Source organism: Prionailurus viverrinus, chromosome A3 (genome assembly GCF_022837055.1).
Source record: "Prionailurus viverrinus isolate Anna chromosome A3, UM_Priviv_1.0, whole genome shotgun sequence".
In the NCBI taxonomy this organism is placed as follows: domain Eukaryota; kingdom Metazoa; phylum Chordata; class Mammalia; order Carnivora; family Felidae; genus Prionailurus; species Prionailurus viverrinus.
In genome coordinates, this window is record NC_062563.1 from 68233203 (window position 1) to 68251315 (window position 18113).

The 18113-nt window shown below is 37.2% G+C and overlaps 2 protein-coding genes across 10 annotated transcripts in view; one reads left to right on the forward strand and one right to left on the reverse strand.

Moving 5' to 3' along the window:
• GTF2A1L (general transcription factor IIA subunit 1 like) overlaps positions 1-2744 on the forward strand; it is a 42478-nt gene extending 39734 nt beyond the window's left edge. For both annotated transcript variants that reach the window (XM_047852147.1, XM_047852148.1), the window contains one exon: positions 2495-2744. In XM_047852147.1, coding sequence (XP_047708103.1) covers positions 2495-2602 — 108 coding nt within the window. In that variant the 3' untranslated portion in view covers positions 2603-2744. The remainder of the gene's footprint in view (positions 1-2494) is intronic.
• LHCGR (luteinizing hormone/choriogonadotropin receptor) overlaps positions 1-18113 on the reverse strand; it is a 119278-nt gene that overhangs the window by 53581 nt on the left and 47584 nt on the right. For 3 of the 8 annotated variants that reach the window (XM_047852140.1, XM_047852141.1, XM_047852138.1), the window contains 2 exons: positions 17265-17345; positions 10223-12088 (listed from right to left, as the gene is read on the reverse strand). In XM_047852140.1, the coding sequence (XP_047708096.1) occupies positions 10936-12088; positions 17265-17345 (1234 nt within the window). In that variant the 3' untranslated portion in view covers positions 10223-10935. Of the gene's footprint in view, positions 1-8377; positions 8852-10222; positions 12089-17264; positions 17346-18113 lie in introns of those variants that run through there. The other 5 variants (XM_047852143.1, XM_047852145.1, XM_047852142.1 and 2 more) reach the window with 3 other exon arrangements.

Here is an 18113-nt window from a genome sequence, read left to right on the forward strand (position 1 = left end):
TTTCTTTTTCAAAATATAAGTTGTTTGATTTGGTGTTTATCTTGGAGTATAATGTAACGTATGATTCTGACATTTTTTTTTTCCAGGTGGCTATTCAGTTTTCCTAATTACTGAAAAGTCTATTTTGTCCACACGAATAAGAAAATGATTCCTTTATCATCTACTAAATTTCTCTCTATATTTGGGTCTACTACTTGATTTTCCATTTTGTCTCATTGGTTTGTCCGTTGGCTTATACTACCTTGATTTAATCATTAAGATTTGTAATATCTGGTAAAGTTAGTACTTCTTCATGAAACCAAGTGAGGAGAATATTTCAAAGAGGAGAGAGTGTTGAATGGTGTAGATCAGTATTTTAAAAATTTATTCTTAGCTATTTTATCTCTTTTGTTGTTACGGTAAAAAGGCTCTTTCTTTGTGTCTTCTGACCAGTGCTTGTATGCATGAAGGCTATGAGTTAATGTGTATTAATTTTGTATGAATAGTGAATTCTTATTTAGTAATTTTTAATTGGTTATTTTAGGTTTTTCAGACATGCAATCATTGCATCTGCAAGTCTTTTTTATCTTTTCCAATTTTTATATTTCTGCTTCTTTCTTCTTGTCTACTTGCATTGGCTAGTGTCAGTTGTACTTTCTTTCCTCTTACCTAATTGTATTAGGTAGGACCTCTGGAGTAAAAACTCGGATGATCTTTGTCTGTGGGATTTTAGTGGGTTTCCACTAACCATGAAGACAGTTTTATGCTGAGGTGGAGGTGTGTGTGTGTGTGTGTGTGTGTGTGTGTGTGCGCGCGCGTGTGTGTGTGCGCGCGTGTGTGTGTGTGCGCGAGCGCGTGCGTGTGTAGGATGCAATATTTGATTCTTATTGAGTTAAAAAAATCTAAAATGCATTAATTTATCAAATACTTTGTCAGCATCAGTGGAGTTTATTATATGATTTATCTCCTTAGGTCTAGTAATATAGGTGTTATATTAATAAATTCCAAATATTGAACCATTGTTGCATTTCTAAATAAATGTCAGCGTCATTGGAGTTTATTATATGATTTATCTCCTTAGGTCTAGTAGTACAGGTGTTATGTTAATAAATTCCAAATATTGAACCATTTTTGCATTTCTAGAATAAATAAACTATTTACGCACTATTTCTAGAATTAAGTTACTAGAATGAGCTGTTGCTGCTGCTACTGTTCTCCTGATTCTGGGCAGATACTATTACCTGTGCTGAGTTCAGGATTCTGTGTCACTGTTGTGTTCCCAGGGACTTTTAAAGATATGTTCTAGTGTAAATTTGGGAGTCAAATTCAGAGAAGAGATTTTCCATTAATAGGATTTCTTTCCCCACACAAATAGGAGTTTAGCATTTATATTTTCTTATGTTTCACAAAATAAAGCTGAATACTGGTCACAGACTTTTCTTCTTTGATTTGACTATTTGCAGTAAATAAGTGGGTTTAATTTTTACCTTTGATTTCAGATCCTACATTTATAAGGTTTTTAAATAGTCACTTGTGGTTTACCCAGAGGTAACAATGATTTTATGGTTTCTTACCTCTTGAGGTAGTAGGATTTTCTAGTTTTTATTTTGTCCGTAAATAGACTGATTTATTAGATCCAAGGAACTGCCAGTGGAATCTAATAGATTATAAGCTGTATCTTCTGGTCTTGCTCAGCGCTTTACTGTGAATTTCTCCTTCAAAATGAAAGTCCTCTTTTTTTCATTCCTGATAATATTAACTACATCCTCTCTATTCCTTTGTAGACATACTGAACTTTCTGCTGTTCTTGATCAGTCCAGGTATCTCCCTCCTCAGGGCTTTTGTGCTTCTGTTCCCTTTGCCTGGAATTCTCTCTAGTCAATATCTTCTTGGCTTTAACCTTTACCTTCTTTAAGTCTTTGCTCAAATGTTAGCTCAGAAGTCAGGCCCACCCTAATGTCTTACTTGCAATTGTAACCCACCTCTGTATTTGCGGTCTTCCTTTTCCTGCTCTATTTTTCATAGCACTTAGTGTCTTTTAATATTCTTCATAATTTAGGTATCTATTAGGTTTCTGTTTCCCCCATACTTAGTAAAATGTACACTACTCAAAGGTAGGAATTTTTCCAGTTTTTACAAAGTAATATATAAAAAATAGGAATTTTAATGACTATACATATGTTTTTGTTTTTTAAACTGATATATCTGTGGTGCCTAAAACAATGTCTGACAGACACATAGGAATCCAAATATTTGCTGAATGAATCAATACTATCTTGAGGTGGTTTTATTTATTTTTTTTATTATATGAAATTTATTGTCAAATTAGTTTCCATACAGCACCCAGTGCTCATCCCAGAAGATGCCCTCTTCAATGCCCATCACCTACCGAGGAGGTTTTATTTTTAAAGAACTCCCATTTAGGGTCAGAACAATCCCATGTTATGTGCAAAGTATTGTAAATTATCCTTTAATTTGTAAAATTAATTAATTTAGACTATTTTTCTCCCTCCAGATTCATCGAAGCAAGAACAAATGGAAATTCTATTTGAAAGATGGTGTTATGTGTTTTGGAGGTAGAGACTATGTATTTGCAAAAGCCATTGGTGATGCAGAGTGGTAAAACTTATGAGCTCTATACATCATAAACATCAGTAGGACTATATTATGTATTGTCAAACTTATTTTTATTTTAAATATAGTCCAGTTCAGAGCTGCTCAAATTTTTAGTTCACTGTATGGAATTTAATAAAATTATAATTCAGATGGAGATACAAATATACAATTTTATATTTCTTTCCTTTTTTTAAAGCCTTCATTATCTGTGCCATTATGAATCATAGATGAATCAGACATGATGGAGCATGAAGAAATATCACATTTCTTTAATGTTAAAGTAAAATTTAAATCATATTCCAATTCTCCTTCATGGTAAAGTCAGCATCAGTTATTAGATTGGGGCTAGTGTCCTACCATTTCTCCCTAAACCATGTTACAACAGATCCTGGAGAATCTTGTAAGTAGAGGGATAGTCAAGAAGCTTCTCTAGGTCTTTGGTCTACACTCATCACTAGTGATGTATTGATTGTATAAGCCCAAATGGTCCCTTGGAAGCAGATGTCTCTGTTGAGCCTATATTATACTTGAACATGGAAATCTTTGCTGAGGCCAGGATCCCTGGAGTTAAGGATCTGCCTCTCAAGGCTTATCATGTGGCTAGGCCATTCTTCATATGTTGCTATCTCCCTGAGAGTTGTGAGGAAGTGGTTAGTTCCCATTCTACTTCTTGAAACTTCAGACTTCTGTCTTCTTAGGCATGGTGGGTTTTTCTCTATCCCTGTTTTTTTTTTTTCCTCTTTTTCATAACAGTGGAAGACCGCTTTGCATTCTCTTTCCCCCTGAAAGACACTATCTCTCTTCCTTTGCTCTCCCAGGGAATCCCCTCATTCAGTTTAGGTTTTCCAAAGTAAAAGTCAAGAAGAGATGCATTCTTCAGGAACCTTCTGTTTTGGTCAGGCAATCTCATTTGACACAGAAAGACCTGGATAACTATCTTAAAATCAGGGAGAGAAAATGCAATGCACAGTAGGTCTCATTTTCCTGCAGCAGTAAAAACAAAGCAAACTGATATCTTAGTAAGCTGTTCGGTAATATTCTTTTCCTTAGTAGATTCAAATTCCTCAAAGGAACATTTCCCCATCATTCTGCTTCTCTTAACAGGTAGAGTATACATGGTCTCTAAGATCCTGGTTTTGGCCCTAATTGGTGTTCTCCAGGATCGTAACTCTCATACAAAAACCGGTAGTGAAATGAGTAGGTAATGGTCTCTGAAACCTCCCCAAGGATTAGATACTTGGGTTTGGGTGGTCACAGGGTGAATTCCTCATTTCTTTTTCAGAGGCAATCCCACTTGAAGAGTTTAATTTATTCCAGTACTTGTCCTGTCCTACCCAAGGGACTCAGCTACTGGTAGATCTTTTCAAAAGCTGCATTCATCTCTTCTGGTTCTTGAACAACATTTGTGGGGTGCTGTCTTTGGCCTAAAGTTGGCAGCTGCAGGAGGATTCAGTTAGTACTAGTGTTGTACTTCTAACCAGATTTGCCAGCTATGCCCTCTTCATCCTCAGAGTGATTATCCCTTTCCCAATGACCACTGCTATCCCAGATCCTTGTCTGGTTCTTGAGAACTTTGGGAACTATGGGTTCTTTATGAATGTTGTCTACCATGAAATGTCTGTCTCTTCTACATGGAAGGCAAAAAGAGGGAACTCATTTGTTGTGTTTATTCCTGAAATGTACCCATCCAGGACTGAAGAGTATACTTTCTAGTGTTCTTCTTGCTTTCTTCCTCCCAGCATCATCCAATCATTCTGTACTTGTCCTAGACAAACTTTATTGTAAATTAAGGGTGGAATTTATTGACAGGGTCCATTCACTTGGGAATTGGGGTTTAATATATTGGTTTAAGTGTTTGGGAGATGCAATAACAGGTGTTTTTAAAATTTCCTTCCTCTTTTCCACTGTGGATTTTAAAATCTCACTTTGTCTCAGCAATTTTTTAAAAATGTTGTATTACAACTACTATTATTATATTGATCCTCTTTATTTATTTATGTGGTCCTCTTTATTTTTTATCATTAGAGAAAAAAGTCACACTTGCCCCATTTGTGTCTCTGCATGCCCTCAGGCCCCTGATCCTTTAAAATGCAAAAAATCAATTTAAAAGTAAGCTTACCACAAAACAAAACAAAGCTAACAATCTTGGCATACTAATATAAATGATGATAGTTTTAGTGGTGGCTGCTAAGAGATTCTCTATTTTGGACCTGGTGCCCTTTTATTAGTCTCAAATAATCCTAGGAAAAAAATCCTACTTCTTGAGAAGTTGTCTAAATCAGTGATTTTCATTTCTTTTTTAGCTAGGATCTACACTAAGAAATTAACCAGTATATGTTTGCATGGATATAGACACACATAATACAAATTAAAGTTTCAGAAAATTATTCTTATCTTTAGCATGTAATGGCCTACATTTTCTGTTTGATTCTGTTCTATTGCATTAAAAATTGATGGTCTTGACCCACTAAATTGATTTCACTACGTACTGATGAGTCATGACTCATAGTTAAAAAAAAAATATTACAGGGTGCCAGGGTGGCTCAGTTGGTTAAGCATCCGACTTAGGCTCATGTCATGATTTCGTGGTTTGTGAGTTCAAGCCCTGCATCGGACTCTCTACTGTCAGTGCAGAGCCTGCTTCTGATCCTCTGTCTGCCTTTCTCTCTACCCCTCCCTGACCTCGCACATGTTCTCTCTCTCTCTCTTAAAAAAACAAACAAAAAATGGGGCACCTGTGTGGCTCAGTGGGTTAAGCATCTGACTTCGGTTCAGGTCACAATCTCACGGTTTGAGTTCAAGCCCTGCGTCAGGCTCTGTGTGGACAGCTCAGAGCCTGGAGCCTGCTTCGGATTCTGTGTCTCCTCCTCTCTCTGCCCTTCCCCCACTTGTGCTCTGTCTATCAAAAATAAATGAATCTAAAAAAATAAATAAACAAAAAAACCCCTGTTAAATATTGTCAATTCATATGCTAAATAGAGCAAGACAAATCCTATTTAGTACATTTTAAAGAAAAAATTATTCTATAAATCCTACAGGTGGTATTTATCTGAGGTTTGGCTTTGATGTGGTAATTAGTACTTTTACTCATTATGTCCAAGCTTGAGCATTTCTTGTTGTATATTATAACAAAATTCCATAAGGTAGGTTCTAAGTTCTTATAAATACAGTACCTTGGCAAATGTCATCCTGTACTCTTTTATAAGTGGAGAAAGTATCTCTATTATAGAGGTTACAGTTTTCTGTGTTAAATGAAATTTGTGAAAGTATCATGTGTCCTAATTCCGATTTCAAACTTTTTCTCATGCTCACATCCTACAGTGCTTTCTTACATACTTTCCACCTTTCCCTGCAGGCTAAGAAGATCTTGCTGAATTTGTACAGTTAGTCTCTTAGGGACTGACCAACTGACCTTGCCTGGAATACCTTCTTTACCTATTTTACTCAATGTGTTATAATTTGTGCACATAATCATCTGCACAGCTCACACTCCACAGGGCAAAGAGGTTACAGTTCTGGCCGAAGCACTCAGTTTCAGTAATTTTAGTTGTGTAGGAAAATACATAACTTTAGAATGAATAGCAACATTTAATTGGAGTAGTGAGCTGGGGAATTTAGTGGGGATTTTCTTTTGACTCCTGTTATTAGGTTAATATTATGCTGTTTTCATGTAAATATACTCTAATATGCCATGTGGGAACTTTGTGAATTATAACTAGAAAGCTAAATTATAAATAGGAAGGCTATGGTAATAACTCTTAGGAAGAAACTCAATATTAATAAAATATTGGACATTTTGAAGAAGAGATTATTTCCAGTTAGGAACACATTTATTGAAATCTTTGTGACATAAAGATTCTTAATTTACATGTGGACTTCATACATTTTTAAAAACTATTTTTAAAAATATTTATTTTTGAGAGAGAGAGACAGAGTGTGAGTGGGGGAGGGGCAGAGAGAGAGGGAGACACGGAATCCAAAGCAGGCTCCAGGCTCTGAGCTGTCCACACAGAGCCCAATGCGGGGCTCAAACTCACGAACCATGTGATCATGTCCTGAGCTGAAGTCAGTTGCCCAACTGACTGAGCCACCTAGGTGCCCCTGGACTTAATACATTTCTGAGGAAACTAAAACCAGGCCCTTTACAGCAAATGTTAGGAATGGAGGACAAAGTAACTTTTAAAAATATGCTGTAAATTTAGACGAGTTATTCTTGATTAAATAATGCTTCTTAGTCACTTGGCAATCTGCCAATGATAATCTCTAGCATGGTATAAAACCCCCCCACAAGATAGAAAAAAATTTCTGGAGCGTTTGATATTTTTATAATTTATGTATGAAGGATTACACAGATTAAGAATACAAATGCTTTCTATAAGACCATCTCATAAGGGAAATGCTTCTTCATAAGGATTTGTTTTACTTTTTAGTTGTAAAAGTGAATCAGCTGAAAAAAATGATTAATCACCTAATATGTGTAAGATTCTAGGATAGATATAGTGGGAGAAACAAGTGAAAGAGATGAGTGTATCACTAAAGAAATTTATAAGATAGGTGAAATAAGAGATAGATGTGTAAAGGTAGTAACACCCAGCCGTGTAGAATAAAAAATGAATGAGAGGGACGACAAGTGCAAAAGAAGTCCAAAGAGAGACATCACTTTGGGTCACTTATTTATTGTCTACGCCCTGCTTTATTTCAGGTAAAGGAGGTGTCTTAAATTCCATGGATTAGGGAGAGGGTGAATTAAGAAGAGCTTGGTAGCAAAGATAAACCTGTGGCTGGGTCTTAAAGGGTGCCCAAGGAGGGCAGGTAAGGAAGAGGGTCCTAGTGGTATGGGTGCCAGAATGCAGAAGCATGGGGCACAGCTAAGGGAAAGGCAAGTAGGACAATGTGTTGCCTGCAGAAGAAGAGCAGCAGATCAAGTGAGCAGGTTTTTGAGAATGAGTTCTGGAGCTCTTTGAATGTTAGGATAGGAGCTAAAACTTAAATTTATACATACTGATGAGCTGCTCAGGACTTTGGCATGTAAGTAATAGGATGAAATAGGATTTTAGGAAGATTAATCAGTGGTGGATATGAGAGTATGGACGTGGCAAAGATAGGATATGAACAAAAATGAAGGAGATTTGATAGCACTTCTGAGGTAAGGGGGAATGGCCTGAAGTGTCTGTGTGACAGCAAGAATGCAAAATAAAGAATTGATGTGGAAGACAATTGAAAGGAACAGCTGGCGGGTCTTAGTGAGTGAAAAGATAAGAGGATGAGGGAGATAGTAAACTGTAGGTCTATGCTGTAACTTAAATTATAATGTAGAGAATAAAAATATTTGTGGAAAAGGCCATAAAAGTTATTTTCAGAGTATGTGTCCAAGTACCTTGGCTCAAAGAGTATTTAAGAAGACATAATTTAAGTAGTTTCTCCACAAGGATATATTTTATTTTTTTGTTTTACCTTCTTCTTTTTTGCTTACTTAGTTCTTTTGGTTCTGGGATTTATGAATTAATCAAAAAGTTTATTGTGTATGTATGTAGCACACAACTAATTAGTATTCTCTCATATCACTGAGACAAATTCTAGAACACTAGCTTACCAGAGAGGATTGCATCTGTAAATGTAAAGAGTAAAGAGAAGTAACTAGTTATATAGTAGAAAAGTCAGAAATGTGAAAAACATACAGAGAAGAGATACTTTGTAAATTTTATGAAATCTTTTATCTATTTGGATCACTTTGCACAATGACATAAAGGTTGAAGGTAGATTAAATACATAGTCTAGTTATGACTATACATTTATATAATAAAATGTCAAAGGAGAGCTAAAAACTGGAAATAACCCAGATATCCATTAGTGGAAGAGTGGAAAACAGTGTTATATTCATATAACTTGGCAATGAAATGGAATGGACTATTCAACAATGAAAAGAAAACTACTAATTCAAACAACAGCCTGGATGAATAGCAGAAACATTGTGTTGAGTCAGAGAAGTCTTACACAGGAGTATATACTGTATGATTCCATTTATATGAAGTTCTAGAACAGGCAAAACTAATCTATGGGGAAAAAATCAGAACCATTGTTACCACTGGGGTGGTGGTGGGAGTGAGGGATTAACAAAGAAGGGGCATGAGGAAACTTTCTGAAGGTGATAGTGTTCTATGTCTTCATAGAGGTTTGGGATCACATGGATGTATGCTCTTCTCAAAACTAAGTGGTATGCTTGGTATTTGTCCATTTTACTATGTGTAAGTCTCACCTAAAATGTAAATAAATATTGAGCCTTGGTTAGTGATAACCATGCTGAAGTGTATAGATAGGCTGATGAGTACTGATGTGTGCAACTTACTTTATTTTTTAATTTCTAATTTTTTTGCTTTCAAAAATTTTAATTGTAGTAAAATGTATTTTTTAGAGTAGTTTTAGGTTCACAGCAAGATTGGGTGGAAGGTACATAGATTTCCCATATACCCACTCCCCCTGCCACACAACACATGGCCTCCCCCCTCACCAATATTCTCTACAAGGGTGGCACATACCCTACAATTGGTGAACCTCTTTTGACTCATCAGAGTCCATAATTTATATAAGAGTTCACTCCTGGCATTCATTTTATGGATTTGGATAAATGTATAATGACCTGTATACACCATTATAGTATCACACAAAGTTTTTAAACATTTTTAAAAAATTTTTAATTGAAGTAAAGTTGACCCTATAACATTATATTAGTTTCAGGTGTAAATCATAGTGATTTCACAGTTATATAAATTACAAAATGCTTACCAGGTAAGTGTAGTTACCATCTATCATCATACAAAGTTATTACAATATTATTGACTCTATTCTCTACGCTGTACTTTTCTATGCCTGTGACCTATTTATTTTTTAACTGGAAATATGTACCATTTTATCCTCTTTACCTATTTTGCTTATTTTGCCACCCTTCTCCCCTCTGGCAACAACCAATTTGTTCTTTGTATTTATGAGGAAGTTTCTTCAGTTTGTTTTGATTTTTAGAGTCCACACGTAAGTGAAGTCATATAGTATTTCTTTTCTCTGTCTGACTCATTTCACTTAGCGTAGTACCTTTTTGGTCCATGTCTAGGTCCGTCCATTCATGGATGACAAAACCTCATTCTTTTTTACGGTTGAGTAGTATTTCACTGTGTGTATGTATTTTCCAAATCTTTTTTATCCATTCATCTGTCTGTGGATGCTTGGGTTGGTTCTATAGCTTGGTTATTGTAAATAATGCTTCAATAAACAAAGGGGTCATATATCTTTTCAAATTAGTGTGTGGTTTTTTTTTTTGGATAAATACCTAGAAGTTGAATTATTGGGTTGGATGGGATTTCTATTTTGAATTTTTTGAGGAGCCCCATACTGTTTTACACAGTGGTTGCACCAATTTACCTTCCTACCAACAGTGGACAAGGTTTCCCTTTTCTCCACATCCTCGCCAACACTTGTTATGTCTTGTCTTTTTGAATGTAGCCATTCACACATGTGTAAGGTGGTATCCCACTGTGGTTTTAATTTGCATTTCCCTTATGATTCGTGATGTTGAACATTTATTCATGTGTCTGTTGGCCATCTGTTTTATCTTCTTTGGAAAAATGTGTATTCAGGTTCTCTGCCCATTTTAAAATCAGATTATTTGATTTTTTTGATGTTGACTTCTTTATATATGTATATATTTGGATATTGATGCCTTATCAGATATATCATTTGCATATATTTTTACTTTTGCTCTCCTTGCCCGAGGATACTATCTAGAAAAGTATTGCTAAGGCCGATGTCAAAGAAATTACAGCCTATAGTTTCTTCTAGAAATTCTATGGGAGAAATTACATTTTAATTTTAATTTAGCTGCATATGGCTAGTGGCTACCAGATTGGACAGTGCATCTCTGCAGTGTGTTTTTCAAACTATCTGAGGAAAAGAACCAGTTATTTTAAATTTCAAATCTGTAATGGACTATAAATTGCAGTAAAAATTACTACAAAGGTGAAATGAGAAAGAAGCAAAGATATGTAAAATACCACCTCATTCAAAAGCACTAGATTCAACAGACATTAAATTACTCTGTCAAAATTGCTAGAAATGTTTCTACACACTTTCTGTTTTTGTATTTTGTGTCATCATGTACCAATGACAAGTAGTTTTTAGATTGGCAATGGTCATGGACAACACTTTGAGCTAGGTAGATATCTTGTTTTTGCTCAATGTGCTTGAGAATAAATAGTTTCCTAACACCAACTGTTTATGTTAAAATTACTGGTACAGATTATTTTTTACATGTTTAAGCACTACTCAATAATGTGGTTACTGATAAAACAGTTAACATTCTTTATAGCAAGTCTTGTCTGGGATAGCTGTATATTGACAGTGCAATGTAGACAACTTCAGGGTGGACTGAGAAGGCTTATTTGATCCAGTGAAGCCATTTTTGCAGTTAGAGGTATAAGCCAAAAAATCCTTCCTTCTATAAAGTTCAGCCCGATGTTTACAGCAGCCAAATTTGCTCAGCAACAGAAAGAAATCCCTTTGGAATGCCTTTGTGAAAATCGCATACAGAAATGGATTGGCGCAAGAATTGACAGGATAAAAAAGAACCAGTAAAACTTTAGAATTGGTTACTGTGATAAGGGGCACTTTGAAGGCAGCTGAGATGGCAAAAAAAGAGATAGGTGCCATGCAGGTGAAATCAGTAAAGATGAGGACCGCCATTTTCTTTGCAATTTTTTTATCTTTGTTGGTAGCCATCAGCTCTGGATTTTGAACTGCAAAATAAATTTTAATGTAGCAAGCACAAATGATGATGAAGGCCACCACATTGAGTATCAGGATGGTTAATATGTAGACTTGTGAGAGAGTGGTTTCCACATCCATGGGGAGACAAATGCTGACCTTCATATAATTGCTGACACCCACAAGGGGCAACATGGCAACTAGAGTAGAAAAGAGCCATCCTACAAGCATAATAGGAATGGCATGTCTTAAACGCAGCTTTTGGTCCAGCTGAATAGCATAGGTTATAGTGTGCCATCTTTCTAGTGTGATAACTGTGAGTGTGTAGACAGAAAGCTCACTTGAAAATACAGTGAAAAAGCCAGCTGCACTACACCCATTCCCTGTCTGCCAATCTATGGCATGGTTATAATATTGTCCTTTGGTTTGGGAATCAACTGAGGCAATGAGCAGCAGATAGAGCCCCATGCAAAAGTCTGCAAAGGAGAGATTGCACATGAGAAAACGGGGCACTGTTAGTTTATAACGACTAGTCAGGAGAACAAAGAGGACAGTCACATTTCCCATGATGGCTAGGATATTAATAAGCCAAATCAGAACCCTAAGGAAGTCATAGCCCATAATATCTTCACAGGGATTAAAAGCATCTGGTTCGGGAGCACATCGGAGTGTCTTGGGTGAGCAGAAACCATAGTCATAATCCCAGGCACTCAGTTCACTCTCAGCAAAGATGGCAGAATAACTGTAAGAAGAATATTTTGTCTCAATGTAAACTTGAGATTTTCTATGATTCTTTGTATTTAAAAAAATGAGTCATCCTTAGTGTTTTTTTTTAAGCCTATGAAACAAAAGGGAACAAAGCCACAACAGCCTCAGTCTTAGGTTTGTTAAATTATTAACAAATAATGTTTATTTGTTAAATTATTAACAAATAATTATTATTTGTTAAATTATTGTTAAACAATTTGTTAAATTATCTTAGAATTCTGAATGGAAATAGGAATTTCTTTAAGGAATGAAAAGCAATATATATATATGTGTGTATATATATATGTATGTATATATATATATATATATATATATGTATATATGTATAGGTATCTCCTGTTGATGCACAGACTTATGAAGCTGTTTACAACGGATGAGTTTTCTTTGGAAAACAAATTTACAGACACAGTATATGCTTGCTATGTCTACAAGAACCCTTTCTTGGCATTTTCCTAGGTATTTATCACATTTAGTTGCCAAACTGCTGTCAAGCCATGTGTCTTTGGTAGAACACTAATGGGACTGAAGGGCTCACACTGCCGAAGATTATCAGCTGTGGGTAGACTAGCTTCAACATTAAATCAAATAGCCCAGGTAAGAAGTGGAAACCAAGGATGGACAATCAGAAACCCAGGAGCTGAAGCCAAATACAGATATGGACAATAGGGAGAAATGGTGAAAATAGATACTCCTTAGGGGTATGAGTCAAATTCAGAGAGTAGTTTGAAGAGGGGTTCCAACTCTAGTGAAGGAACAATCCCAACTCTGCTAACCTCTTCCTCCCAAACCCACTGCTAATAATTATGTTAAGATTTTCATCCTCTCTTGTAGGACAATTACATTAGTTTCCCCCCAGCATCTTTCCTCTAATTTTGGCCCTCTCTTGCTCCATCTGTACCTTCCTCCTACGATGGCTTTTCTTTACTTTTTTTTTAATGTTTATTTTTGAGGGAGAGTGCGCAAGTGGAGGGGAGGTAGAGAGAGAGGGAGACACAGAATCCAAAGCAGGCTCCAGGCTCTGAACTGTCAGCACAGAGCCGGATGCAGGGCTCGAACTCACAGACCATAGGATCATGACCTGAGCTGAAGTCGGATGCTTAACTTGACTGAGCCACCCAGGCGCCCCATAGAATGACCCTTCTTAAGTACAGATCTATTAATTCAAACTTTTGCTAGGTTCTTGTTGTCTGTGGGATAAAATCCAGACTCCTTGTGATAACCTCGAATGATTTGGGTTATGCCTCGTCCTCCAGTCTCATTTACAAGAAGCAATAGTGCTGCACAATTCGAAACCTGGGCTCTGGAGCAAGACTGACTTTACAGGCTGTGTAAACCTGGGTGGGAGGTTTACTTACCATCTCTGTGCCACAAGGTCTTCATTTGCCAAATAGAGATACTAATCATACTTCCCTCAGGAAGGTTGTGCTAAGGATTAACTATATTACTACCTACAGAATGTTTAGAATAATACTTGGCACATATTAAGTGCTCACTAAAAGTTAGGGATTCTTATAATTATCTCTTGCAGATTGCTTGTGCAATCTTCCCTTTGGTTACATGAAATGACTGTGGCTCTCAGAATCTACTCTTTCATCCTTCTGTCTTTGTATGTGCTATTTCTTCTTCTTGCCTTCTCCTCATCTCTGGTGAATTCCTTCTTACTCTTAAAGGTAAGCCCCTCTGTGAAGCCTTTCTTGATTTCACACCCCTAAGGAGTTTATCACCCCTTCTCTCTGCCATGGCTGCACTTAAGTTCTATTGTAATTATCAAACCGTACTGCCGTTGTGTGATGATGGGTGGCTTCTTTAATAGTCTGTGAAGCTATTCTTTGATAGCTTGGGAGGCAGGGTACTAGGTCTTATTTATTTCTGAACTCTCAGTGCCTCACACAGTTTTGGCTCAGACTATCCAATAAATGCTTGTGGAGTGAATAAACCAGGGTGATCCTGGCCCTGAGAGGAATTGAAAAGATACAGGGACAATGAGTGTGTACAGTATGATGCATGTAGGCTCAACAAATTTTCTCTTTGCTCACAGTCTGCTAATATAATCTTGCTAGCTAGAGAAATGGGCATAATTTTTCTGTCAGGGCCATTACAAATAGTGTTTTACCTTAGGGTCCCTCATACATTAAAAGAGTATTTTTCTCTACTCTCAAAACTTAGCTACTCCTGTTCTGAACAGGAAAGTGTGAACCTAGTTCAGTGAGTGGATGAAATGACATATTTGAGCAGTACAATTACTGAAGGGAAATAACATAGATTAAAAAAAGAATAAAAAGAAATCCATGATCTGGGACTCCAAGATGATGCTAGAAATTCTTAGAAACCACTTTGGAACTAGCAAAGGATTGTTGCTATGTACAGAACATTGCACAGGAAACTCACCTGCTTTATTACTAAATATGGGTACATTTGTCTTCATCTCATGCCCATTAAAAGAATATGTGTTTTTAATATTTAAAACAATGTGGTGGTTATAAAGAATGATGTAAGGAAATAGGTTATTTCTTAGCATTAGAAAAGTTCTTTTTAAGAAAATTTTAATTATTTTTGAGAGACACAGAGCACGAGCGAAGAGGGGAAGACTGAGAGGGAGACATAGAATCCGAAGCAGGCTCCAGGCTCTAGGCTCCAAACTGTCAGCACAGAGTCCAATGCGGGGCTCGAACCCATGAACCGTGAGATCATGCCCTAAGCCAAAGTCGGACACTTAACTGACTAAGCCACCCAGGCACCCCAGTATTAGAATTGTTCTTAAAGACATCTCACCGAACCCCTCATTTTATTGGTAAGGAAACTAAGATTAAAGAAGGCAAGTGATTAGCTCAAGGTCCCTCAGCACTAGGCTCTAGTGGCATCAGTAGGTCTTCATGTCCGTAGTGTATGGCCTTTCCTATATGTCACTGTCTCTGTCAGTGCTTTTCAAAGTGTGGTCCTTGGACCACTTCCATCAGAATCACCAGACTGTTTGTTAAAGTGCAGATTCCTGGCTTGACTACAAACCCTGGATCAAATTCTCTAGGGACAGAGCCCAGGAACTTGTGTTTTAAGCAAGTTCCCTGGAGGATTCCTCCAAAATAATAGCCTTTATTAAATCAGGTGAAAACTTTCCAACTATTTCTGCCTTATTTCCTTTGCTGCTTTCCCCTTATCAAAACTACTTTAGCTGCTACCAGTAAAACTACTTCAGAAGCACTAATTCAAAGCTTCGAAAAAATCTGCCATGATTTCTGAATAAATTTCTATCAGTAAGAGGTCAAACATGTTCCTTGTCTCACTCCTCTGGTCCTTTATCCTTTCTTTTTTTCTTTTTCTTTTCTTTCTTTCTTTTTTCCCTACTGAGCATATGTCTAGCAATTTTTCTCCTTGGTGATTTGCCTTCAGACCAAATACCTACCTGCTACTTAGGTTTGTGTCCTGGGACAGCTCCTGAGGGGAGCCTCATGCTTATTGACAAAACCCGGCAGGGAGCTGTCTTCAGTACTGAAGGGTCTGAATGGACTTGAATAGGCCTACAACACTGAGTCAGAGGAAGGAGGGGCCGCTCCAGTTCCAATGAACAAAGACAGGAGGAAAGACGGGGACTGTAGGAGAACAAAGGGACCAGCCATAAATAACAGCAAGGACACTGATACCTTGGGGAGAGTAGGTAGGGCTTAGTGACTGGCTCTAGAATTTCTCACCTCCAGGGGCTTAGGAATAGCATTGTGGTGGGAAAGGGGGCAAGGGGATTTCACAGGGAGCACACTCTTTTTACCTAGAGTTTATGTACTAATTTCACATAGTTTTGGGGATGCTGGACATTAGGGGATTTGTTTTACAGCAGTGTTAGCATAGGAAACTCGAGACTGTAGACTTCTTTGGGAAGGCTTGGGGTGGGGCTGATGAGGATGATTGAGAGTGGGCTAACGTCTCTTGTCCCCAAAACTACCCCTTGAGGCTACCAGTGACTCCAGCCAGAAGCGTTTCCTGTTGATGAGGAAAAAGCCACAGGTTGCAAAAGAGTTAATGGAAGGTGACCGACAGACCATCCAGACAAGAGCAGGGAGGGTGAGGAAAAAGAACACTGGAGGACAGTTGGTGTTGGACCTAAATGAAAGAAAAAAGGATACAGAGTATGGTATTTCTAATGTACCCCAGATGCTGTTGCATTTTGTAACAACTCTCTTCACTTTTATGGCTCTGAAAGCCAAATGATATTTCTGCTGTCCCTTGCAGATGAGGGAAAATGTCTCAAAAAAGGTAATTATTGTCCAGGGATACCCAGTGTTACAGGAACATTACTGCCAAGGATTCACATCCAACTTTGAGAGGCCCCAAAGCCCAAGGTCCTTCCAACATACCACCCTGCTGCCTCTACATAACTTGCAGATTGATAGGGAAAAAAAACAAGAGAAAAGAAAAAAGATGTAGAAGAGGGAATGGAGAATGGCAAGGTGTTGTAGAAGGGTATCAGGTTTTGTAGCCTGAAGGACACATGGGGGGAATAATAAAACTTCTAAATCACAGTAAATGTGGCCTAGGGACGCTGGGAGTATCTTTTGAGGCATGATCTTTTACATTTGAAGGTAGGTGAAATGCCAAGGCAGCCAGGAAAAATGTTAAAAAAGTCAGTCAGTAGAATAGAAACGGATCTCCCATCCAGTGTATGTTAGTGATAGCACTGAGGTTGAATAATTTTAAGCTCCAGAGCATAGTAGTCAAGGTGGCCTGAATCTCTTTGAAGGGAAGTGACTGCTTCTAGAAGCCGTGTTTGCAATCAGTTAATCTTTGTGGAATGCTGACCACTGACTAGTGAAAATTCCTAAAAACGAAGTCATTTTTTTGTAAATGAAGTCATTTTAACAAGCCCTAAGTCACCTCAAAATACCTGCAAATAAAAATTTTAATTTCTTTGGAGAATTTAATTATAGAATGAATGTGTAGATACATTTTTTTTAAAGAGTTTTTTTTTAAACAGTTAAATGTCTGTTCAACTGGATGCCACTTGTAAAGAAAAAATCCCATTTTAAATCTATTAAAAAGTGCTTTGCAAACATCCCTCCAATGAAGACTTTTATCAAAAGAAAAGCATTGGCACTGATAATAATAAGGTGCACACAGAACGAGACATGGTTTCCTGAGTTTCTTTGCATGCAAATACTTACAGTGTTTCATTATTTGGTCTCCTTGCTGTGCTTTCACATTGTTTGGAAAAGTTTTCAAAAATGGAAAATGAAAAATTCTGCCTGAAAGAAAAGAGGTTTAAAAAAAAAGCAGTTGAGCCTTTGGTCTTTAAACTAAACATGATCATGTCTATTTATGCTTTGTTCATCCAAATTCTTTGCCCATTACGCCAGTCGTGTTCTGCACCATTGTCCTGACTGAAACATTTTCCCGGGAAAGAGGGAAGGCTTTGGCATTGTCATTAGAGGGCTTCCAGCTTAGATAAAATGCTTCTGAATGCTAAGTGTTTTGTGTGGGCTCCAGAGATGAAAAAACTTAAATTGGTCATATTGAATCACAGATTTTTTCGATGCTTATTAAAAACTACCCTTATGGTATATGAGGGTTTGCCCCTCCCCACTCTCCTTACCACATTGCTCGTGATGAACAAATAGCCATTCAGAATTCATGGCTTTGAATTGTAACTAGGAAATATTTTCTGTGAGGATTTGAAGATACTGGACCTGACATGATGATGTGAATTTTCTGCTTTGTTTCCTTATGTGCAGAAATATATGTGGGTGTTCTCTACTCCTCCATCATTGCAAGAAGCTTAGCCTAATGGAAAGGGAAAAAGTATCAATAAATTAAAAGGGGCCTATACTTATTATATTCCTAAGGTGAAACCAAAGGGAGGCACACAGGAAAACTGGATGAAGAAATAGAGGGAAGGAGAGAAGGTGGTGAGAAACCCAACCTTTCCTAAGGAGGAAGGAGAAATGAGGCAGTCGAAATTAGAAATTTCTATGTTATTCTTCTCCAGCATTAACAAGATAATTCCTTATACACAC